General features: G+C 54.8%; 1 protein-coding gene across 6 annotated transcripts in view; it reads right to left on the bottom strand.

The window, feature by feature from the left end:
* KANSL3 (KAT8 regulatory NSL complex subunit 3) overlaps window positions 1-21,507 on the bottom strand; it is a 67,182-nt gene extending 45,675 nt beyond the window's left edge. For 5 of the 6 annotated variants that reach the window (XM_074981962.1, XM_074981964.1, XM_074981965.1 and 2 more), the window contains exons 1-13: window positions 21,423-21,507; window positions 20,563-20,850; window positions 17,234-17,404; window positions 13,996-14,086; window positions 13,497-13,682; window positions 10,822-10,953; window positions 9,852-9,968; window positions 9,245-9,346; window positions 9,070-9,141; window positions 7,110-7,184; window positions 6,228-6,385; window positions 4,206-4,269; window positions 2,419-2,619 (exon numbers count right to left, since the gene is read on the bottom strand). In XM_074981962.1, coding sequence (XP_074838063.1) covers window positions 2,419-2,619; window positions 4,206-4,269; window positions 6,228-6,385; window positions 7,110-7,184; window positions 9,070-9,141; window positions 9,245-9,346; window positions 9,852-9,968; window positions 10,822-10,953; window positions 13,497-13,682; window positions 13,996-14,086; window positions 17,234-17,404; window positions 20,563-20,777 — 1,584 coding nt within the window. In that variant the 5' untranslated portion in view covers window positions 20,778-20,850; window positions 21,423-21,507. The remainder of the gene's footprint in view (window positions 1-2,418; window positions 2,620-4,205; window positions 4,270-6,227; window positions 6,386-7,109; window positions 7,185-9,069; window positions 9,142-9,244; window positions 9,347-9,851; window positions 9,969-10,821; window positions 10,954-13,496; window positions 13,683-13,995; window positions 14,087-17,233; window positions 17,405-20,562; window positions 20,851-21,422) is intronic. The other variant, XM_074981963.1, reaches the window with a different exon arrangement.
* Between the last annotated feature and the right edge of the window lie 3,830 nt (window positions 21,508-25,337).

Below are 25,337 nucleotides of genomic sequence, written 5' to 3'. Positions count from 1 at the left end.
GTCCTAAGTGTGAGCACAGAACACGGTCCAAGGGGTGAATGGAGCCGAATCATTTCGTAACCGTGACTGTTACGCAGTAAAATGTAACGGCCTGATGCAGTGGCCCGGGGCGGAGGGGAAGACGACACTGAAATGAGGGAGTTAGTTACACAGAAATGAGAAGGCAGGGTGCTGAAGTGAAATCCCAGTAAGCTGCACGGAAACCTTCTAAAGACACCATAACAGGGGCTCAACTTGAAGGAAGCCCCGAACAAAAAAGAGAACCAAAAAAGCGTCACAGTTGCTGAAGAGCCAAGTAAAAGACAGAGAGAGAGAGAAAAAGGTGTCGCTTAAGAAGTGAAAGTTAAATTCTACAGAAGAGAACAGAAAGGAGCATAACTCGCAGCAAAAGCAGCACAAAAATGCGATTAGGAAGGCCAAAAAGGGATTTATAGAAGAGCTGGCCAAAGACTCAAAAAAGACTAGCAAAAAAAGTTAAGTGCAATCAGAAGCCGGAAGCCTGTTATGCAGCCCGTGGGGCACACTGGGTGATATGAGGAGCACTCAAGGCCATTGTGGAAAAACTAAAAGAATCCTTCACACCTGAGAATGCGAGGAAGATTCCCAAACCTGAGGCATTCACTGTAGGTGACAAATCTAAGGAACACACTGAGGTGCCAGATGCAACTTTTGGAATAAAGTGTGAAATTAAGCAGTGATAAAATCAACAGGACCAGAAGGCGTTCACCCAAGGTGCTGAAGGAACTCAAATGTGACACTGCAGAACTGCTATCTGTGGCATGTAACTGATCATTTAAATCAGATTCTGTACCAAAAATTCTCTGAGGCGGTCAACAAGTATGTGGACAATGGAGACCCAGTGGACATAGGGTACTTAGACTTTCAGAAAGCACTTGACAAGGTCACCAAAGGCTCTTAAGCAAAGTAAGCAGTCAAGGATAAGAGGGAAGGGCCTTTCATGGATTAATAACTGGTAAAAAGATAGGAAACAAAATATAGGAATAAATGGCCAGTTCTCAGCATGGAGAGAATGCTATTCAACCAATTCATAAGCCATCTGGAAAAAGGGGCAAACACTGCGGCACATAAATTTGCAGATGATATAAAACCACTCAAGATAGTTAAGTCCAAAGCAGATTGCGAAAGGGATCTCGCAAAAATGAGCAACTTGCCAACAAAAAGGCAGATGAAATTCATTGTTGATAAATGCAAAGCAACGCACATTGGAAAATATAATCCCAATTATACACAAAAATGACTGTCTAGATTAGCTGTTACTGCTCAAGAAACAACTCTTAGAATCATTTTGGATACTTCTCTAAAAACATCCAATGTGCAGTGGCATCAAAAAAGCAAACAGGGGGTTGGGAATCACTAAGGAAGGGAGAGACACTAGGCAGAAAATATATCACCTGTACATAAATCCATGGTACACCCACATCTTGAATACCGGATGCAGATGGGATCACCTCATCTCAAAATCGATATAATCAGAAAACGTATGGAAAAGGGCAACAGAAATGGATTAAGTGTATGAAACAGCTCGGTGGTTTGAGCATTGGCTTACTAAACCCAGGGTTGTAAATTCAATCCTCGACAAGGACATCTGGGATCTGGGGAAAATAGGTTAATATTTAAAAAAAAAAAATGGGGATAGTGCTTGGTCCTGCCAAGAGGGCAGGGGACTGGACTTGAAGAGCTCCCGGGGTCCCTTCCAGCTCTATGAGATGTGTATCTCCATATTAAGAAAAACTTAAGACTGTGACTCCTCAGCTTGGAAAAGAGAACACGACAGAGGTCTGTAAAATCACAACTGATTTGGAAAAAATAAAGTGCTCTTTACTCCTTCTCGTCACCCAGTGAAACTGGTAGACAGCAAAGTTTAAATAAACAAAAGGAGGTACGTTGTTACACAACACACCATCAACCTGCAGAACCCCTTGCAAAAAAGATGTTGTGAAGACCAAAACTATAATAGTGTCCACTTAATACTAGCTGCTTTCCTGGAGCAGAGGTCCATCAAATGCCTGTTCGCCAGAAAGTGGCAATAGGTGACAGGAAATGGATCACTTGCTGGTTCTCTGTTCTATTCATTCCACTTGAAGCACCTGGTCCCAGCCAATGCCAAAGGACAGAACCCTGGGGACGGAGACAGGCCTTTGGTCTGAGCCAATATGGCCATTCTTATGTTCTTAAACCTAGCAGGAAACCTTAAAACGTACCTGGTCTATTTCTGAAAGAGCCATCGTCGCTCCCCTGAGCAGCTGACACCTCCACACCCATGATTCGCCCCCTCCACACAGACCTCACCTCTGTGCTCTCACAGCATGACTCATCCGTGCACAAACAGCCCACAGGATGGTCATTACAACAACATAGGCCTTACCCAGCTCCACATGCCAGAGGGCCAGGCCTTACCTCTGAGCCAGAAGGCGAGGCTGGCACCTTGGCTGCTGGGGAGGTGGGACTGCTGGTTCTTTCTGGCAAGTCGAATGACAGGTCCCTCCTGGTCAAGTCACGTGGCTTCTTCTTTTTCTCAGCGTCAAGGTCCCGGGGGTCAGAGCCTGAATGGCTGTCCGTGCGAGTGAGGACACCGGTGAGGAAGTCAGCTATTTCATCCTACACGGGGATCAAACATCTCTTAACGAGCCTCCATGGTTTGCCTGCAAGCAGCTTCCACTGACTGCCCTGCTAGGATGTGGGGCATTCAACATAATGCTCTAAAGAAATAAATAAATGCTAAAATCCTAAGAATTGGGACATCAGCCAGGGCTTTGCTGGGTTCTGCTCCACCCAGACCTTCCCTACGAGACCTAAGCCACCTACACTGCTGAAACAAGGAGAATCTAGCTATTTTAAATGTTACTGGGCGTCGTGTCAAAGCTTAATTTCCATGCCTCTTTGAGAACAGGTGGGAAGTGTGCCACTCTCTGCAGCACTACAGGAAGAACCAGGAACACCTGCTTCCCCAGGCCAGTCAGCTGGAGAAACACACCTCCCATACGAACAACAAGAAGTCCTGCGGCACCTTATAGGCTACCAGATATTTTGAAGCATGAGCTTTTGCGGGCAGAGTCCCGCTTCAAACCTCACGCTCATGCCCACAAAAGCTGATGCTCCAAAATATCTGTTAGTCTTTAAGGTGCCACAGGACTTCTTGTTGTTTCTGAAGATACAGACTAACACGGCCACCTCTCTGATACCTCCTAGATGGACCATAACCTATGAAGAGTGAGCCCTGCAGACAGGGCCTCTTGAAAACTGCTGCTTGGAGATGTATGCGCATAGCGCCACCTGAGAGGAGGTTAACACACGAAAGCGGCAGCAAAGCCGTCGGGTCACAAGTGAAAGGAATGTGGACATCATGAGCTGGCTCTACAGGTTCCTATCGTTCCCCCAGCTTCCTCCCCTCACAAGCAAAAGGCCAGGCCATGCTTCAGGAGGATGACGTGTTTCAGAGAGGCTCACGATGGAAGAGCTAATGTAGTGCAGGCCTCTAAACTAGGCACCGACGAGGCGGACACTCTAGCCCGGGGGGCCAGGCTGGTGCTAGAATGGCACAACAGAAATTCTAGCATCAGCTGACAGAGAGCTGCTCACTATGGAGTCAGGGTCCTGGCTGAGAACAGCTTGAGTCCCAGAGTGTGTCTTCGCTACCCAGGTCGACCCGGTCAGGGTCCATCTTTCAGGGTTTGATTTCATGCGCTCAGTGGGCACATGCGAAATCGAACCCTTAAGGCTCAACAGCTCCTCAATCTCAGGAGGAGTCAGGAAGGCCGATGAGAGAGTTTTTCCCGTCAACCTCCTGCAGTGAGGACGGACAGGCGAGTCGACTGTAGATACGTCACTTCCAGCTACAGCAACTGCCATAACGTATCTACAATCGACTTTAAGGTCTAGCGTAGACCTGGCCCTAGATGACTCTACATGATGTTGCTCTACCTTCTATCCATTCCACCAGGACCAGGCTATCCGAGCCCCTCTGTTGGAAGTAGGGCCACACGAACAATGAGGGACGCAGGACTATGGCCCCGACGGCCCCCAAAAGGACTAACACGTCAGGACCACTGATGTCCGTCAGTGATTCCATTTGCCCACCCACCAAGTCAGTGCACCCAGCAGCACCGGAGTCTCTGCTCAGGATGACAGTGGGGCTGTTGGACTACACAGAGAAAGCTTCTCAGAAAGACCTCACTGCTTGTTACCTGGATGCATCTGTCCACCATGCTCTGGGTCAGGCCTTCCGCCTTCTTTTTGGCTTTGCTTATCCTATTTAAAAAGGTGGGCAAGTCAATACATGTCCATTCTCTGCCGCCTCTTCCCTGCTCCCACCCCACTGGGGACAACCCTGAGAACTTGGAAGCGGAAAATCAAGGGGCACCAGGTTTGCTCTGGCCTGAGGAGTGCGAAGCTCGAGCGCTGGACACGCTGTGCTGAGTGTAGGATTGGTGAAATTCAGACACTGGTGACTAGAAAGGGAGTGAGGATGGCAACGCCTGCTGGGAAGGACACCCATTCAGCTGGTGCAAGAGTCATGTTCATATCCCTGCTCCAATGACTATTTTACAAGTGGAACAGCTTCAGGAGAAGAGACTGGAAGAATCCCAGGCTAGCCGCTCCAACAGCCCTGGGGCTAAGGCGCTCCGCTGCAGTGTGGGAGACCCAAGTTCAAATCCCTTCTCCACATGGGATAGGAGGGGGAATTGACCCTAGACTCCAACACCCCAGGAGGACTGAGTTAAAGGTTCTATAACAAGGGGCTGCTCTTCCATCCCCAGCCTGTGAATCCAGGTCTCCTCATCTTTTATCCAAACACCTGAAATCAAGAGCTTTCAACTTCCTGATTCAATGAAAACATACAAACAAGAACCTGGTTTTGCTTTGACCCGAATTTTTTTTCCCCCCCAAGGTTTTGGACTTGCCAGCAAAGGAAAAACTTGATTTTTACCCCAGTTTTAATGCTGAATGTCTGGTACGCCCACTGGCTTCAGGAAGAAGCAGCTCTACAGCTTTTGTGCTCAGGCCCAAAGCTTTCATAGAATCATAGAGCGGGAAGGGACCTCAGGTCATCGAGTCCAGCCACCTGCCTGAAGCAGGAACAACCCCAACTAAATCATCCCAGCCAGGACTTTGACAAGCCAGGACTTAAACCTCTCAGGATGGAGATTCCACCACCTCTCTATGTAACACATTCCAGCGCTTCACCACCCTCCTGGGGAAGTCGTCTGTCCTAATATCCAACCTACACCTCCCGCACTAACTTTGAACCACTGCTCCTTGTTCTGCCATCCCTCACTACTGAGAACAGTTTCTCTCCATCATCTTTAGAGCTCCCCTGCAGGAGGTTGAAGGCTGCTATCAAATTGTCCCTCAGTCTTCTCTTTTGCAAACTAAACAAGCCCAAATCCCTCAGCCTCTCCTCATAGGTCTTGTGCTCCAGCCCCTTAATCACTTTCGTTGCCCTCCGCTGGACCCTCTCAGAAGGGAAACCACTGCCACCTTCTTCCCAGCTTCATTTTTAGAGCTGCTAGTTGCTCACTCCTCTCCCCACATTTCTAGTCATCCCCAGTTACAGGAAACAACTCTACTCGATTTTCTCACGTTCATTCTATAGCACTCCAGTTCCATCAATGTGAAGGGGTTATGCAGATTTCCACCAGAGGGATTGGAGAAGATGGTCCATGGCTTCCAGCCAATCCCATCCCAACTGTTCTCCAGCTGAACACCTCCTAAAGGAGTGCTCTTAAGGGTACTCCACAGCCAAATGATTTGGAAAAGGGAAGTCTACAGAAATCAGGCTCTCCGGCCTTTCACGGGGTGGGGGGGGTAAGCGTTGTACTCAGGTCCTTCAACATGTTGGTGGAGACGAATGCTGGCATTTGGCTGCAGTCTATCACCCCAGAGCCACCAGGTGATGAAAACTCATGCTCGAGAAAGGCAAAGTTTCCCTTTTGCCATGGAACAGATCACTGGAGCCCCGACTCATCCATCTGACGAAGCGGGTCTTTGCCCATGAAAGCTTATGCTCCAAAATAGCTGTTAGTCTATAAGGCGCCCCAGGACTTCTTGATGTTTTTGAAGATACCGACCAACTCGGCTAACCCTCTGAGAACTTCAGAATGAAGTCCTAGCACCCTCTGGCATGGCCCGAGGTCCCAACCAGATATTGCTCAAAACTCCTAAAAGATAGTGTCCCAGTAGCATGGGCCTATGTCACAGCACTGTACCTCAGATTGTCATCAGCTCCTCCCACCACTACCAGGCTGTTATCAGCTCGGATTTTTTCTCGGAAATCTTCCATAGCTTCAGTGTTGCACTGCAATGAATTCTGACCAACTACAAAGAGAACTGGGGTCTTCATGTCCAGCAGCGGGTCATCCACATCCTGCAGGAACGTGCGAGGAGGAGACGTTAAAACAGAAGGACGGAGCTACCCAAACGCAATGCTAGATTGACTAACAGCCATTCAGTGTCATGATTTTCCAGATTATGCTTCAAAGGGGATTTTCCCAGTGGGAAAAGGTGGCCCCGACCAAGGCTGTGGTACAGAACTGCCCCCCACATGGAACTCTTTACCCTCTCCATGGAGGAAACACAGTGCCTGGGCCTACTCTTCTCAGATCCCCCAAAGGCGGTAACCTGAGGGGCAGGACCTCAAGGTCGCTGCTGAATCAGTCTCAGACAGGCCAGCTAACGAAGGTGCATATCAGGCCACCAGAGAACTCTGCCTGAGTTGGCATTCTTGTTGCTGGGTGCAAATCAAGATAAGGTCAACAACCATTTCTGGAATAGGGCCAAGGAGGTGAGTTATGGGCATATAACTCTGCTGTGCTACAAAGGATGCAGTCAAATCTTTGAGTTCCTTCCAGCCCAGACTACCCCACCAGGATTCACTGCCCAGAGCCTGGACTTCAGGAACATGGCCCTCCATCACCTCAAACACCACCTGGGCTCATACACGCAGCCCCTCTTGAAAACACTTGCAGGTGAAGAATCAAACTTCAGATCGTTGGCCTTCTGACTGGAGTTCAAAGCAAGTTAATAGGTCAAGCAGCCTGGTTAGCTAACCAGTCCTACCCTATGAACTATGAGGCCTGCTTTAGGCTTACCCCTCTGGGACCATCCACTGTGAGAAGAGGGAATCCCAGGCACACAACAGCAGTGACGTACTCCATCACTGAGACCTAGAGAGACCAGCAAGGCAGCATCATTACCCCAAGACTGCCAAGAACAATCCAACTCAGTGTCCATGCTGTTCACAGAGTTCCCCTGCCGGGCTCCCCCCATCGCACAGATCTGGCTTTGATGATGACTCTTGCTGCCACAAATCTCCAGTTCCCCACCCGCCTGTGCCCACAGAGAGGGAGGCTGCAATACAGGACCTCTGGGTGGAAGGAAAGGAGTGGAGCCCTTCAGGGCTGTGTATTGACAACAGGCAGACCACCCGTAAGAGAGAGACTTTCAGTCAGCCAGGCACACACAGTCCTAGAGCAGATGACTCCAAACACAAGCTGAGCAAGAAGCTGGGGAACCCATGGCTTCACTTGGTGTGACTGCAGTTGTCAAGCAGCTATGGATGCAGTCAACAAGGCAAGTCAGGCAAACAGCAAGCTCCCCTCTACCACCCTGAAGTCAGGTTCCTCCTCTCCCTCCCTACAGCCTAGACTTCCAAACAGCATGGCACATGTCCTGCACCCTTAGGTTCCAGGTGCTGGGCCCCATATTATTCTTCTGAGGCCAGCATATTCTCCTCCCAAGAGTTTTCACCTCATTTCTGCAACAAGCTACTTCCTGGTGGAGGAAGAACCTTTTCCCCTCCAGCTTGCACATCTCCTCAGGCACACGGGGTTTGCTGCCTAGCTGCCCATGGTTAGAAAGAGGGAAGCCAGATGTTTGGAAGCTTCCTGACAGGAACTGCACACAAGCTCCATAAATCCTCCAGGAAGTTCAATCAGCCCCTTAACAGCTTGAGCTCTGGTTTTAATTACAGTAGCACCCTCATGAGCCAGGACAGTAGAACCACAGAGGTGGCAATGGGCTGTTCAACGCCGCTCCGAGTCACAACTCGGAATAGAACATAGGGTTGTTCTTTCAAAAGGCTACGGCTGAACGCTGACTCCAGGCAGCTTTGACACTTCACCCTACCGAAGACAAACACTGTTTTCAACCACCTTAATTTAAATGAAACAACCACAGGGCAGGTTCCTTACCAGGCCTGAGCTTCAGACTAAAACTGTCTCTTCTGGACTTACTTTTCTCTGCTCTGTGCTGTCACCTGACTGGGAATCTCCAGTTCCATACAAGAGAGACTCCCACACTGTAGAGTTCTGTCCATAAAACAGTAGACCGACAGAGCTCGGCACTCTTGTCAACAGCCGTCTGCCTTTCTCCACCCCAAGGCAGAACGCCTCTCTCGACAGAATCTATCGACAAAATAGCCGAGCGGACGCTCTGTGGGACCCTCTGTTGACAGACAAAGCTTCTGGATCACTGGGCAGCCCTGCTTGCTGTGCTTCCGGCTGGCCGTTCTGTCGAGAGGACGGCTGGGCAGTCCAGCCGTGATCTCTCAACACAGTGATCCACTTTGCTATCCGGCCACAATCTGTCGACAGAAGTTTGGCTGGCAGAGATCTTCCGACAGATCCTTCTAGTGTGGCCGTAGCCAAGGTGTGTGGCTGACTGGTCAGTTCATAACTCTCAAGAGCCGCTGTGCTTAGCCCCAACCCTTCTTGGTTTGCTACCCCTCCCGCTGTGACTGCAAGAGGAAGGGAAAACACTGCTTTTCACATGGGGGGGGGACTTTCTTCCTCCCCGACTGGTGCTCCTGGAACACAGGAGTACACAGAGCTAGACCCCTGGGCTCACTTTTACTCTGCTGTAAGTGCAAACTGAACCCCAAGGGGCAGAATCTGTCTGTCTCAGTGCTTCATGTTCTGGAAGAGAAGCGGATCCGGGGGAGAGACAGGTTCAAAAGGGCATTTGGGAGTGAGGGCCGACACACGCGACCGTCCTTCAAGACCTGCAATGTGATGGGGCCTCTCGTCGGACGCAAGGCCAGAAGTTACTCACGTGACAGGCCACCAAGGCTCCTGTGTTCCACCCAATCAGGATGATGGGCTTGTGGGAGAAATGGCTGTGAATCTGGCCGAGAGAGAAGGGGGAGTGAGAGGAAAACCAGCAGCGCAGCGCGAACGCAGTAGGGTCACAGGTGTTAGAGGTGGATGGCAGATGGCCACGCACTTACCTCCAGTACTTTGCCTCTGACGGTGCCAATCATGTGTTCCAGACATTGCAACACTCCCACCCCACAGCCGTTATTCAGCAGGTGGGTGGCAACCGGGATCACCTGGAACACAAGCCACGTAAACTGGAGCAGGGGTCCCGATGACCGTGTGGATGCGTGCTCCCCGCTGCCAGGACTCGGGGCTTTCCTGTCATTCCCCTGCCCACCACCCCACCTCCCCGTGGCTGAGGTAGCCAGTGCCTACGAGGGCTCGGAGCAGCACTTCACCCAGGCAGAAGACAGGCTACCAGACACCAGGTAAACTATTTTTTCTGACCTGTTCGGCCTCATGCTCTTCAGTCCACTCAAGGTGGACAACCTCTAGGGCCCACTGCCAAAGCAGATTCATGTGCTCAGAGAGTATGTCTCCTACTCTGGCCCATGGCAGTAGAGGCATGGAGAAGAGCCAAGCAGTGGGACCTCGAGGGGGGTTGCTCCAGGAGAGGGCCTCTCTGATGAAGCCGTCGGTGTTGGGTGTTTGACGCCACTTGCAGGATCACAGAAGCCCCTGAAAAGCTGCTGCTATGAACTGCAGCCCCTCCCTTCAGAAACATGCCGAGTTACAAACCTTTCCCAGGCAGGAGAGCTGCGACTGCCAGAACCGGTGCCGGCGGGAGGTGGGGAACATAGAACTGGAGGGGCCAGACGATGCAATCAGGATGAGAGGAGAACCAGGCAACTTGCCCTGCAAAATTCACCGCAATAGAAAGATAAGGCAAGCCGCTTCCTTTCCCTCACACCTGCCTGCTCCCTAGCCTCCTTGACAAGCCCAAGCTCGGAAAAGCCCCAGCGAATGTCTCACTCTCCCCACAGTTGCTCTGAGCACAAGACTCGGCCCTCCGCACCAGGACAGGGAGTTGGTCAGGCTGAGCAAGCGAAAGGCGGCATTCAAGAGTGTAGATCATTTAAACATCATTAAAAGCAGAGCCGCCATGAAGCCCAAACACGCACTCGAGCACGGGAACGTGACAAGGCCAGCCGTACTTCAGAGCACCCCTGAAGTTCTCAGAGCCACACTTACTAAGTAAGCAATTTCGCAGAGCTGCAGATGAATGACAAAGGAGAAGCCAAACCCAGGCCTCCCAGAACACAGCTAAACAGCATCCCCGGGGCACAGACTGAACAGCATGCTAGAGACCCTGCCCTGCTCATCCTACGAGCTGGGAGGCGTCACTGGAAAAGGCCTTCTTGGGATACTAGGGAGATGCAGCGTCCCAGGAGAATATTCTCGTCCATTGAGCGAGACCGTCCCCGCTCACAAGGCGAGTTACATGACCCACCCGCCACGGAAGGCTGCAGAGACAGAACAGGCAGTGTGGATTCTGGAAAGCACCAGGTCCGAAGGAGAAGGAAGAGGGCACTTTGAAGACAGGAAGTACTGGGGCGAGGAGCACCACGACAGATGACATGATGCTGAGCATAGGAGAGGCCAGGACACAGAAGCAGAGAGAGGGGCCTGGACAAAGCACACAGAATTGAGCCCCAATCAGACACTGAGCTGAGCCCCCAGTGCCCTGCAAGCCTAGGACTGTACTCACAGGTTTATTATGTGACAAGACACCCACAGCTGGGTCCCATGGTCTCTTCAGGAGGAGGGAGAGCGCCTCGGCCCCAGCTGCGCCTGTCTTTGTGGTGGAGGAAAGCAGCATCCTGTCGATCAGGGTGGGGATCTGAAAGCAAAGGCCAAATCACGGCTGAAGAAACTTACGAACGACACCTCTGATACCCTAAGGGATCACAGACTCCCGGGGCCGGAAGGGACCTCAGGATGTCGGCAAGTCCAGCCCCCTGCTCAAAGCAGGATCAACCCCACTAAATCGCCCCAGGCAGGGCTTTGGCAAGACAGGTCTCCAAAACCTCCAGGGATGGAGGTTCCACCACCTCTCTAGGTAATGCCTTCCAGTGCTTCACCACCCTCCTGGGGAATTAGTTCTTCCTCATATCCAACCTGCACCTCCCTCACTGCAACTTGAGACCTTTGCTCCTTGTTCTGCCATCTTTCTCGACTGAAAACAACCTCTCTCCATCTTCTTTGTTATCTCCCTTCAGGAAGTTGAAGGCTGCTACCAAATCCCCCCTCACTCTTCTCTTCTGTAGACTAAATAAGCCCAAATCCCTCAGCCTCTCCCCATAGCTCGTGTGCTCAAGCCCCCAAATCATTTTTGTTGCCCTTCGCTGGACTCTCTCCAATGCGCCCACATCTCTTCTGGAATGGGGGGGTGGTGCCCAGAGCTGGACACAATATTCCAGTGGTGGCCTCACCAGTGTTGAATAAAGGGGAAAAATCACTTCCCTAGATGTGCTGGCAACGATCCTACTAATGCAGCCTAATATGGCGTTAGCCTCCTTGGCTACAAGGGCACATTGTTAATTCACGTCCAGCTTCTCATCCACTGTCACACCCAGGTCCTTCTCAGCAGAACAGCTTCTTAGACAGTCAGTCTCCAACCTGCAGCAATATTTGGGATTCTTATGTCCCTAAACGCAGGACTCTGCCCTTGTCCTTGTTTAACCTCATCAGATTTCTCTTGGCCAATTCTTCCGAATTGTCTAGTCACGATGGACCCTATTCCTACCCTCCAGCGCACTGTCATCCGCGAACTTGCTGAGGGTGCAATCCATCCCCTCGCCCAGGTCATTAACGAAGGTGTTGAACAAAACCAGCCCCAGGACCAACCCACGGGGGACGCCACTTGATACCAATTGCTAGCCAGACATCGAGCTATTGATCACAACCCATCGAACCTGACGATCTAACCAGCTTTCTATCCATCTTACAGTCCATTTACCCAAACCACACTTCAACTTGCTGGCAAGAATACCGTGAGAGGGACTGTGTCAAAAGCTTTGCTAAAGTCCAGGTATATCACATCCACCCTCTTCCCCTTCAGAACTGATTTCACTGGGCACGTCGCCATCTACACCACAGCATGGAAAATTCAGGTAGCTTCTTCCCAGTAGAGGGAGTACACCAGGCACACTCTTTACCCCACACAGCGGGTACAAGCCAAGTGCTTGGGTTCTGCACTGCTGTTAAGGAGAACCAGACCAGCACAGCTGGGAGTGCACAAACCACAGTTCAGGAGGGGCGATTGTCAGGCCCAGGTCCAGCCAAATTGCCCTCTGGGAAATATTTGCTTGCAGAGCATGACTGAGACTACAGAGTTTGCATTTTTGCGCATGAAGGAACTTAATGAGCCAGCACCAGAATTCAGGTGGAGGAAATGAGACCTTTAGAACTCTGCAGTGAGAAGCCTGTCGATCCTCCTTCCTCAGGACACCAGTTCAGGACAACACAACCGTGCCCCGAGCAATCCCAATTCCTATTGGTAGCCGGGGCTCATTCCTCAGACACCTTACGAGCACCGAGAAGCATCAGTCCCCCAGGAGGGAGAGACTGTATCTGAGTCTCAGCGTGCAACCTTCACCTCCAAACAGACCCTTCACTGCAGTTAAATAAATGTTGGTCTTGTTGTGAAAACCCTGCACGCACTTCGCCAGCCTCCTGAGCAGACTCTGGGCAAATCCCTGCTCCCTTTGCTTCCTCCACTCAACCAGCCTTACGCCCTCCTTTAGCTCCTTTTCCATCACCTCATCCCACAAAGATGGCACCCACCTCCTCCGCAGCCCCGGCCGTCCAAAGGAACAGGTTCCCTCTACTTTGCTGCCTCTCCGTCAATTAATCAGTTAATTTAAGCAATTAATACAAAACTAATTAGATAAACACTCATGATTAACCTCCATTTTAATCACACTGGAAGAGAATGTTAATTTAAACGTTTTGGGTGGTGGTCTACATTTTCAAATATACCACTTTCAATTACAACACAGAATGCAAAGCACTCACTTAATATTATTTTTGATTAAAACTATGTGGACTGTAAGAAAGATAAACCATTGCAGTTTTCGGGTCACCTCTAGCACTACTGTGAAAGTGCAGCTTCCTCACGTAGAATGGTTTTGATGTAACTCCGCCCACAAACAACCAACGTAAAACACGAGCACCTATAAGTCCACTCAGTCCTACTTCTCGTTCAGCCGATCACTAAGACTCCCCCAGCTGGTGAAGTGTGAAAGGAATGGAGAACTGGGGGAAACCCCAGTCGCCCAGAAAGGAGCTCAGTGTCCCATCAGCTGCCCCTGAATAAACCGCTGGATGAAAAAGTGGCAGCAAGTGAAAACAAAGGACACTCCAGAACTCCCTGTTTCTCACCTTTCCCTTAAGCGTCTGCAAAGCATCCAGGTAAGCAGCCAACATGGGTAAACTGAGCGTCTCCACCAGGGTGGCGTGCAGCCACTGGATCAGCTTGGTGTCCCAGTTCACGCTAGCCAGAGCTTGGCGGACCCGCCGGGCGCATTTGTCCACAGCTATCCTCCTCAGCACTGGCTCACTGCAAGCCTAAAAGCAAGAGAAGCAGAGCACGCGGGCATAAGGGAAGTGAGGGTGCCAGGCCCATATAGAAACCACCGGTGCAAAACAGCCTCTGTTCCCCTGGTCAGTGAGCATGGGCCAAGGGCCGATCCTTCTCTCACCGAAGACCACCTTTTGGTCCGTATCAAAGCCATGAGCCTGCTCATGGTGGAGGTTACAAAAGCCAAGGATCCCGGCTGTCCTGTGTGTTTTAGCTGCTGCTGCCGGAAAGGCTGGAGTGCAAACAGGGGAAATGCAGCTGCTGCAGCTAGCAGAGGAGATGAGGGAAGAAAGAGCTTACCCCTTCATTGGCCAAGCGGGCCAGTCTGTCAGACTGCAAGGCTTTAAGGATCTTATTAAATAGCTTGTTCTGGGCCACTGTCCAACCCGACCTGAAAAGGAAATCCAAGAGGTTAGTTTAGACAGAACATTCAAGGGCTTAGCTCCCAACTCTTAACGATACAGCAATAAGGGTTCAGGTAAGTAAGACTGTGCATCTGATCTAACAGCTGTTAGCACCCAGAAGTTACTGGCTCCCAGTCCTGCATGCAGAATAAATAACTTCTTTTTCTGGTGGTTCAGGCTCTGTAGTTTCCATGTCAGTGTTGCTCTCTTAAGACTTCTGAACACGTCCTCCACACTTTGCTCTGCCGATTCTGGAAGGCAGTTTAGACTCCTAAACCCTGGGCCAAGCGCTATTGCCAGCTTTAGAAATCTCACTTTGGTACCCACTTCGTGTTTGGCTAACTCTGCAAGGAAAGTGTTCTGAAAACAAACAACACGTGCTGGGCCTAGAGATGGAAAATCCTGGTTAACTGGTTAAACAGTAGGTAAACCTACCAATTAACCAATTAAAAGGGTGCAGGGGCAGCAGGGCAGGGACACGCCAGCCAGACCGGAGCAGCCCCGGTCCCTGCCATGCTGCAGTCAGGTATGCTTCAGCTCGGCTGAAGCAGTCCCTCTCTCTGGCAGCCTGGCTGGGCTGCAGCGCCCCCTTCCCCCTTCTCCAGACCACTGCAGGAAGGGGCTGCTCCATCCAAGCTGGAGAACCCCTACATGTGGCAGGCCCTGCAGAGCTGAAGCAACCTCCTGCCTGAGCCAGGTGGAGGTGGGGCTGAAGCAACCTCTACCAGTTAATGGGAACCAGTAAGTCATCATCCATTCAGCACGAGCTTACCACATAACTGGTTAACCCTAAACATCCCTAGCTGGGTCATCATCTGAGACAGCTACTGCTGGATATATATGGGCAGAATGCAGGTAAAAGAGAGAGCAGGAGACAATTCTCCCCCAAGAAGTTACATCACAAATTTCGTTAACACTGCATGCATGGAAAATGCATCAGGGCACACAAATTCCTTCCATTACCGACTACAAAAGGGTCTTGCGAATGCCTGGTCTCACTTCCAGGTAACACTGGAAAGAAGAAGCAGGCAGCATCTCTCTTAGTAAGTGGCTGAACAAGCAGTAGGACTGAATGGACTTGTAGACGCTAAAGTTCAACAACTGCTGTGTGTTTGAGGCAATAATATAGCAATCTGACAGTATGCACTACTGAACCTGTACGAGGTAAACTGAAACATATTATACCGATTCTCATTTTAACACACCAAATATTTGCAATAAAAATAAAGTGCATACCATGCACTTCAGACTCTGTACTGCAATGAAAAATGCAGAAACACATCAAAATACTTACCCAATTTCAGTTGCTAGTCTATTGTTTGGCACTGCAATGAATAGCAATTCAATTTTTGGAGTTAATCAAATGAGTTAAGTGCAGTTAACCAACAGCCATAAAGGGAACTAAAGTCTCAAATCACTGGAAATTCTGGGAAATATACTTCTAGAAACCTGAACATAAGAATGTAAAAGAATAACCGACGTGCAGAAGGGTGTGAAAAGCCACCTCCAGGGAATAGTAAAAGACCAGAAAAGCAAACCAAGGCCCTCGTTCTTCAAAAACACTCAGTGCCAATCACCGTGCGTACAGGACCCCAAAGCAGAAGAAAAGGCCTGCTATCCAACACACATTATGAATAAATTCTTTAATCGCAGCCTATGCTTATGTCTCACACAAGACAACATTCGTGAGAATGGAAGCCAGCTTAATGTTGGGGTGCACTAAGAGACGCAATTGCAGCAGATCTAGAGAAGTTATTATTCCCCCTACTCAGCACTGGTGGGGCCTCATCTGGAATATTGTGTCCAGTTCTAGGTCCCCCAGTACAGAAAGGATGTGGACGCATTGGAGTGGGGTCAGCAGAGGGCAACAAAAATGATGAGGGAGCTGGAGCACAAGACCTAAGAGGAGAGGTTGAAGGATTTGGGCTTGTGTAGTTTGCAGAAGAGAAGAGTGAGGGGCAATTAGACAGCAGCCTTCAACTTCCTGAAGGGGAGCTCTAAAGAGGATGGAGAGAGGCCGTTCTTGGTGGTGACAGACGGCAGAACAAGGAGCAATGGTTTGAAGTTACAGAGGGGGAGGTGTACGCTGGACATTAGGAAAAGCTCTTTTCCCCAGGCGGGTAGTGAAGCACTGGGATGTGTTACTGAGAGAGGTGGTGGAATCTCCATCCCTAGAGGTTTTTAAGTCCCAGTTTCACATGGTCCAGGCTGGGATGACTTAGTTGGGGTTGATCCTGCTTTAGGCAGGGGGCTGGACTAGGTGACCTCCTGAGGGCCCTTCCAACCCTGGGATTCTCTGATTCATTTCTGCAAATGAGGAAGACTTTGTTCGTTTACAGCTCTTTTAGCATCAGGATTTCACCGCACTCTACAAACATTAATTCTCTCAGGCAAGCACAGAACCCAGAGATGGCAGGGTCAGTAGACAGGGCACAGACGAGGGCCAGGAGACCTGGGTTCTCTTCTTAGATCTGCCTCTGTGGGGCCACAGAAGTGAGAAGCAAAAACCGAACAAACCCACCTCACTGGGTGGGAGGGAGCATGCAGGGGTGGGTGGGGAGTTGGTGATCTGCTGAGACCACTGCTGATCCCCATCCCCTTCCCCCAGCTGGGAGAACAGCAGGCAGCAGGGCCCAAAACCGTTTCCTGCCCCTCCAGCCCCTGGAAGAGCCCGTGGCCTGGACCCACACCTCAGACTGCATTATCCAGACCGTGGGGCTTGACGCTCCAAACCCTCCAGCCCACCACCAGCCAGATGTCATGGAGGGGAGCCCAGGTCCAGGCTGTGGGAAACAGAGCAAGTAATTTCCCCTGCTTCCCCTCCCCCTTTTGCACTGGGATGGGAACTCTCTCATCCTACCTGTGTCCACAGTGCACCCTCCTGGGAGTCCTACTCTCACCTGAGTAGCATCTCCGTGTGACTGCCCCCAGGCAGACTTGTGTCTGGGACCTCTGTGCAGGCGCCTCTGAAAAGCCAGCGTGACACAGCCCACAAGAGGCCCCAGGCTTCGGCTGTGGCCTGTACGTATTGCTGCTCTCCAGTTGCTCATTTTGTTCCGCTTCCCGGTTAACGAAAGAGCCTCCCAGCGAGAGCAGCTGCACGGAAACACCCAACAGCGTTCTGGTGGCCTTACCTGCTCATGTGCTCCTCCCAGTCATCGGGCGGAGGAGGGGCGTCAGCGTCCGTGCGGGCAAAGATCACGTGGCGCTCACACTCGTTCATCACGCTGCGGGCTTTCTGGTTGTCGTAGAGTGGGACAGGCGTGGGCGTGACTGTTTCCACATCGAGGGGGATATCGACCTCCCTGGAAGGAGAGCTGGGATGTCAGAGATCCGGGCCCGGCCCTAGCACAATAGCTTTGCAACGGCAGGGTTCTCAACACCCATGCAGGGCACACACGCTGCCCTGTGGTGCCGAGGCAAGATGCAGGGGAGACAGCACCCCGGTTGCCCGTTTGTCTGAAGGCACAAGGCTCCTTGGAGCTGACTTCTTCCTCCAGCCCCCCAGTTCCCAAATCAGTACCTGAGCATGGCTGAAACGCACCGAAGCAGAAGACAGAATTGCACTATTTTTTCATGCCATTTGTAACCCACCTCAGTCTCGGGGCCCGTCTGCAGGAGATGATGAAATGCCAGCTAACAACAAGGCTACTTGCAGCTTGTAGCGCCGCTGAGCCAGGTTTTTACCATGTCCCACAACGCGCTGCAGTTGCAGGCACAGATCCTGTGCATCTGGGTGAGGATCCACTTTGTGGAATGCCATATGTGCAGGAGTCCAGGCGGATTTCATAGTCACTCGGGAGCCTTCAACGGCCCAGAGTGGTAGTAGTGTGGTAAAATGGTTCATGTACAGTTCAGGAACACAAATACAGCTGTGCCTGATCAGACCAAAGGTCCACCCACCCCAATAGCCTGTTTTCCCTTGGTTGCCAGCGCCAGATGTCTCAGAGTGAACAAAGGGAACAGGGTAATTAATCGAAGGGTTCATCCCCATCGTCCACTCCCGGTTACTGGCAGTCAGAAATTTAGGGGCAACCAGAGCATGTGGTTGGATCTCTGACCATCTTGGCTAATGGTCATCAATGGACTCGCCCTTCGCAAATGAATCTGATTCTTTTTTGGAGCCAATTAAATGTTTGGCCTTCACAGAAAACAACTTCTTTGCGCTCTCTCTCTCCCCTCTGCACTGTTTATAAATCAAAAGGTTAACAGTCGCTCAATGGTTAGCAACCTGTGGGCCACACACAGCCCACCAGGGTGAGCCACTGGCAGGCTGAGAGACAATTTCAGCGTCCGCAGTTATGGCCCCTCACAGCTCCCAGTGGCCACGGTTCACCTTCTGAGAATTAGCAAACCCCCTACCTTCTGAAAGGGTGGTGAAGCACTGGAATGCGTTACCAAGAGAGGTGGTGGAATCTCCATCCCTGGAGGTTAAGTCCTGGCTGGACAAGGTCCTGGCTGGGATGACTTAGTTGGGGTTGATCCTGCTTTGGGCAGGAGGCTGGACTAGATGACCTCCTGAGGTCCCTTCCCTCCTTAGGAGTCTATGATTCTATGAAAGTGCACGCTGAGGCCTGGGCTGTACTTGGAAATTTTACCCTATGGTCCTCAACAATCATGTGAGCACACAACGCTGAAAACAGGCAAGGACCCACCACGTCACCACCATCTGAAGGCATCACCTGCTTCATACCCTGACTTCTAAATGGCGGAGAGCATTTAGCCAGCGCCCAAGCCGTGCAATCAAGTTCAGCCATGGTGACGTTCTGCAGTGTGTAAACTTATTCGCTCATGCCCAGCACCGCCGTAAAGGTTTGGTTTAGACTAGGCTAGAGAAAGATGTGGTTAGCTGAAGCTATCCCACTCAAAATAATTAACAGCGCCTAAAACTGGACTCAGGACAAAGCCACCGTACTTTAGCACTTACTAAGCAGATTTCTAGGCTTTAACTGGACTTCACGAGCACGTCAGGTCTTGTTTAGACAAAACTCAAAGGTATGACGTTAGCACTGAAACTAGGCGCGAAACAATTGTCAGGACCCAGGAGAATTTTTCAGATTTTGAAAAATATTCCCATCCTGAATATAAGTAAAACATCAAAATTGTGAAAACGTGTACGAATTGAAATTGGAAACTTTTTTTTTAAATTTGAGTGAATTTCAATATCCGGTAAAGGAGCAAAGTAGTAATGGTACTTCTGTATTTGGCACTGAAGCAACCAATGCTGGAAGACAGGTTGAACATCTCTCGTCCAGCACCCTTGGGACCTAACCAGAGCTGGAGGCCAGAATTTGCTGGGCTACAGGACAATACTGTCTAGCACATTATCAACACTTTCACTGCTTAAAATACATTTAGAATACGTTTAGGGGTAATAGCACAGAATAGTGAGAGCTGGGACTGGGGACTGGAAACAAACTTTATGGGACCACAGGAATCGTGGCCACATCGTGTGGAAATCTGAAATCACGCCGGATTCTGGATGCTGCTTGACAAGAGAAAGCTGGATTCCAGAGGTTCCACCTGAACTTTGTGCAGTTCTGCTACCCGCAATTCAAAATGGGTGTGGATGAAATGGAGAGGTTCAGAAAAGAACCACAAGAATGATTAAAGGATGAGAAATACTGCCTTGTAGTGAGAGATTCACGGAGCTCTTCTATTTTCTTTAACAAAGACAAGATTAAAAGGTGACTTGCTCACAGGCTGTAAGTACCTACAATTTGATAATGAGCTCATCAGGGTAGCACACTTGTTTTCAACCTGTGATCTGGAGACCCCAGAGGGGTGGAGAATAATTCAAAGTGGTCTACAAAAGGCTGTTACCACTGAAGAGTGTTTTTCAACCTGTAGTCCACAGACCCCTGGGAGCCTGCAGACAATGACAAGGATTTCCAAATGGGTCAGCACCTCCCTTTGAAATATTCTACAGATCTGCAAATGAAAAAAGGCTGAAAACCACTGAAAGGTCCAACACAATCCAATGGATAGAAGCAGAAGCAAAGTAATTTTCAAGTGGAAACAAACCACAATTTTTCTTTCAAATAACGAGAGTAATTGACCATGGAACATTCTCCTCCACCTACCGTTTTCAAATCAAGATGGGATGTTTCCCTACAAATTACTTTGGAGACATTCTCTGTCCTGTCTTACACAGAAGGTCAGACAAGATGGTCTTTCTGGGCTTCACAATATAGGAATAACTTTGAACTGAATTCATTTCTATTTCAATGCTTTTAGGAGTTTTTGTTTGTGTGTTTCCCTTTACTGAACTGGTTTGACGCAGTATGGCCAGGCTGATGTTCTTAGGTCGGGGTTTTAACGCACCACCTAATGCACTTAAAAGCACTTGAAAGCAGACACAGAAAGCAACAACGGAGCCATCAGCGCACAGGAAAGGAAGCTCCAAAATACACGTGAATCAAAACCAAACGAACTCAGAAGAACCAGAAACGGCTTTGCTCACATGCTGCTGTCTTGGTGCCTTCGGGGGGTGACAAAGAGCAGCCGCGTGGGCCGGGCGCTGCTGGCGTCAGGGTGGGCGCTCCATGGCTTGGCGTAGCTGTGGTCCAGGAACACCAGGTCCAGCTCTCTCTCGTGGACCGACAGCTGGAAGAGCAACGAGGTTCCCATCCTCCTGGCTGAAGTCTGGAAGTCCCGCTCGCTGCTCCGGTACGACATGTCTTCCGGGGCGTCCCAGGTCCTAGCGCCAGTACAGGTGCCTCTTATGGCTCCTCATCCTGGCTCCCTTGCCCTGCGACAGCGCGGGAGGGGCCATGAGCAGCAGCAGGGGCACGGCCCTTGCCGTACCCCAGCACGGAGCGCAAGGCAGGGCCCAGGCGGAGCGGCCTCTCCCCCGCCAGTCACACCTCGGCACAGCGACTGCACCCGGCCCCACGGCGCCCCCAGCCAGCGCCCGCCCGCCCGCCGCTTCTGCCGCCCCGCAGGCACTAAAGCCTCCTTAGCGCCCACCGCAGCCTCACACCCTGACACCGGGTGCAGCGCCCGGCCCGGCCCGGCCCCGCCCGCCGCCAACCTCCTCCCGGCGCAAGAGCAGGAAGAAACCCTCGGGCGGGGGGAGCGGACCAGGGGAGGGGGGTGGAGGGGACCGGACCGGACCGGACCGGACGGGGGGGGGTCATGGGGAGGGGACCGGACGGGGGGGGGTCACGGGGAGGGGGACGAAGGGGTCGGGAGCGAACGGGGGTGGGGGTCACGGGGAGGGGACCGGACGGGGGGGGGTGTCACGGGGAGCGGGGCGAAGGGGACGGGACCGGACCGGGGGAGGGGAGGGGAGCGGACCGGACCGGAGCGGACCGGACTCACCGCCAGGCCCGGCTCGCGCCGCGGGGGCTCCACGCTTGTGCAGGCCTCAGCCGCCCTGCCGGCCCGCGCGCCCCGCGCACTGCGCATGCTCCGCCGCCGCAAGTCCCGGAGCCCGGGCGTTCGGAGTGGAGCCGGCGCCGCCGGGACATCCCGGAGGGCGGAACACCCCGCGCGGAGCGGAGCGGAGCGGAGCGGCCCGAGCCCTCGGGGCCGATGCGTGGGACCGCGGCGGGCAGCGCGTGCGGAGCTGTGGGCGGGGCGGGAGGCTGCACCCCCAGCCGGAGCAATGGGGCGGAGGTGCCCCGCCCCCCACGGCACCTGTCCTACTGCCCCCAGGGTAACCGCCCCACTGCCCCCCACGGCACCCCCACGTGGCCCCAGTGCCCCCACCCAGCCATAGCGCCCCCTGCCCTGCCACAGCCCCCACAGCACCCACCCCACCGCCCCCCACAGCACCCACCCTACTGCCCCCCATGGCACCCACCCCGGCACCCAACCATAGCGCCTCCTGCCCTGCCACAGCACCCACAGCACCCACCCCACCGCCCCCCATGGCACCCACCCCGGCACCCAACCATAGCGCCCCCTGCCCTGCCACAGCACCCACAGCACCCACCCCACCGCCCCCCATGGCACCCACCCCGGCACCCAACCATAGCGCCCCCTGCCCTGCCACAGCACCCACAGCCCCCACCCCACCGCCCCCCATGGCACCCACCCCGGCACCCAACCATAGCGCCTCCTGCCCTGCCACAGCACCCACAGCCCCCACCCCACCGCCCCCCATGGCACCCACCCCGGCACCCAACCATAGCGCCCCCTGCCCTGCCACAGCCCCCACCCCACTGCCCCCCATGGCACCCACCCCGGCACCCAACCATAGCGCCTCCTGCCCTGCCACAGCCCCCACCCCACCGCCCCCCATGGCACCCACCCCGGCACCCAACCATAGCGCCCCCTGCCCTGCCACAGCCCCCACCCCACTGCCCCCCATGGCACCCACCCCGGCACCCAACCATAGCGCCCCCTGCCCTGCCACAGCCCCCACCCCACTGCCCCCCATGGCACCCACCCCGGCACCCAACCATAGCGCCCCCTGCCCTGCCACAGCCCCCACAGCACCCACCCCACTGCCCCCCATGGCACCCACCCCGGCACCCAACCATAGCGCCCCCTGCCCTGCCACAGCCCCCACCCCACTGCCCCCCATGGCACCCACCCCGGCACCCAACCATAGCGCCCCCTGCCCTGCCACAGCCCCCACAGCACCCACCCCACTGCCCCCCATGGCACCCACCCCGGCACCCAACCAGAGCGCCCCCTGCCCTGCCACAGCACCCACAGCCCCCACCCCACTGCCGCCCATGGCACCCACCCCGGCACCCAACCATAGCGCCCCCTGCCCTGCCACAGCACCCACAGCCCCCACCCCACTGCCCCCCATGGCACCCACCCCGGCACCCAACCATAGCGCCCCCTGCCCTGCCACAGCCCCCACAGCAACCACTCCACTGCCCCCCATGGCACCCACCCCGGCACCCAACCATAGCGCCTCCTGCCCTGCCACAGCACCCACAGCCCCCACCCCACTGCCCCCCATGGCACCCACCCCGGCACCCAACCATAGCGCCCCCTGCCCTGCCACAGCCCCCACAGCACCCACCCCACTGCCCCCCATGGCACCCACCCCGGCACCCAACCCTAGCGCCCCCTGCCCTGCCACAGCCCCCACAGCAACCACTCCACTGCCCCCCATGGCACCCACCCCGGCACCCAACCCTAGCGCCCCCTGCCCTGCCACAGCCCCCACAGCAACCACTCCACTGCCCCCCATGGCACCCACCCCGGCACCCAACCATAGCGCCCCCTGCCCTGCCACAGCCCCCACAGCACCCACCCCACTGCCCCCCATGGCACCCACCCCGGCACCCAACCCTAGCGCCTCCTGCCCTGCCACAGCCCCCACTCCACTGCCCCCCATGGCACCCACCCCGGCACCCAACCATAGCGCCCCCTGCCCTGCCACAGCCCCCACAGCACCCACCCCACTGCCCCCCATGGCACCCACCCCGGCACCCAACCATAGCGCCTCCTGCCCTGCCACAGCCCCCACCCCACTGCCCCCCATAGCACCCACCCCGGCACCCAACCATAGCGCCCCCTGCCCTGCCACAGCCCCCACAGCACCCACCCCACTGCCCCCCATGGCACCCACCCCGGCACCCAACCCTAGCGCCCCCTGCCCTGCCACAGCCCCCACCCCACTGCCCCCCATGGCACCCACCCCGGCACCCAACCATAGCGCCCCCTGCCCTGCCACAGCCCCCACAGCACCCACCCCACTGCCCCCCATGGCACCCACCCCGGCACCCAACCATAGCACCCCCTGCCCTGCCACAGCCCCCACCCCACTGCCCCCCATGGCACCCACCCCGGCACCCAACCCTAGCGCCTCCTGCCCTGCCACAGCCCCCACCCCACTGCCCCCCATGGCACCCACCCCGGAACCCAACCATAGCGCCCCCTGCCCTGCCACAGCCCCCACCCCACTGCCCCCCATGGCACCCACCCCGGCACCCAACCATAGCGCCCCCTGCCCTGCCACAGCCCCCACAGCACCCACTCCACTGCCCCCCATGGCACCCACCCCGGCACCCAACCATACCGCCCCCTGCCCTGCCACAGCCCCCACCCCACTGCCCCCCATGGCACCCACCCCGGCACCCAACCATAGCGCCCCCTGCCCTGCCACAGCCCCCACCCCACTGCCCCCCATGGCACCCACCCCGGCACCCAACCATAGCGCCCCCTGCCCTGCCACAGCCCCCACAGCACCCACCCCACTGCCCCCCATGGCACCCACCCCGGCACCCAACCATAGCGCCCCCTGCCCTGCCACAGCCCCCACAGCACCCACTCCACTGCCCCCCATGGCACCCACCCCGGCACCCAACCCTAGCGCCCCCTGCCCTGCCACAGCCCGCACCCCACTGCCCCCCATGGCACCCACCCCGGCACCCAACCATAGCGCCCCCTACCCTCCCACAGCCCCCACAGCACCCACCCCACTGCCCCCCATGGCACCCACCCCGGCACCCAACCATAGCGCCCCCTGCCCTGCCACAGCCCCCACCCCACTGCCCCCCATGGCACCCACCCCGGCACCCAACCATAGCGCCCCCTGCCCTGCCACAGCCCCCACAGCACCCACCCCACTGCCCCCCATGGCACCCACCCCGGCACCCAACCCTAGCGCCTCCTGCCCTGCCACAGCCCCCACCCCACTGCCCCCCATGGCACCCACCCCGGCACCCAACCATAGCGCCCCCTGCCCTGCCACAGCCCCCACAGCACCCACCCCACTGCCCCCCATGGCACCCACCCCGGCACCCAACCATAGCGCCCCCTGCCCTGCCACAGCCCCCACAGCACCCACCCCACTGCCCCCCATGGCACCCACCCGGGCACCCAACCGTAGCGCCCCCTGCCCTGCCACAGCCCCCACAGCACCCACCCCACTGCCCCCCATGGCACCCACCCCGGCACCCAACCCTAGCGCCTCCTGCCCTGCCACAGCCCCCACCCCACTGCCCCCCATGGCACCCACCCCGGCACCCAACCATAGCGCCTCCTGCCCTGCCACAGCCCCCACCCCACTGCCCCCCATGGCACCCACCCCGGCACCCAACCATAGCGCCCCCTGCCCTGCCACAGCCCCCACAGCACCCACCCCACTGCCCCCCATGGCACCCACCCCGGCACCCAACCATAGCGCCCCCTGCCCTGCCACAGCCCCCACAGCCCCCACCCCACTGCCCCCCATGGCACCCACCCTGGCACCCAACCCTAGCGCCTCCTGCCATGCCACAGCCCCCACCCCACTGCCCCCCATGGCACCCACCCCGGCACCCAACC

Source organism: Carettochelys insculpta, chromosome 31, assembly GCF_033958435.1.
Source record: "Carettochelys insculpta isolate YL-2023 chromosome 31, ASM3395843v1, whole genome shotgun sequence".
NCBI lineage: Eukaryota > Metazoa > Chordata > Testudines > Carettochelyidae > Carettochelys > Carettochelys insculpta.
This window is presented reverse-complemented; position numbering and strand designations above follow the sequence as displayed.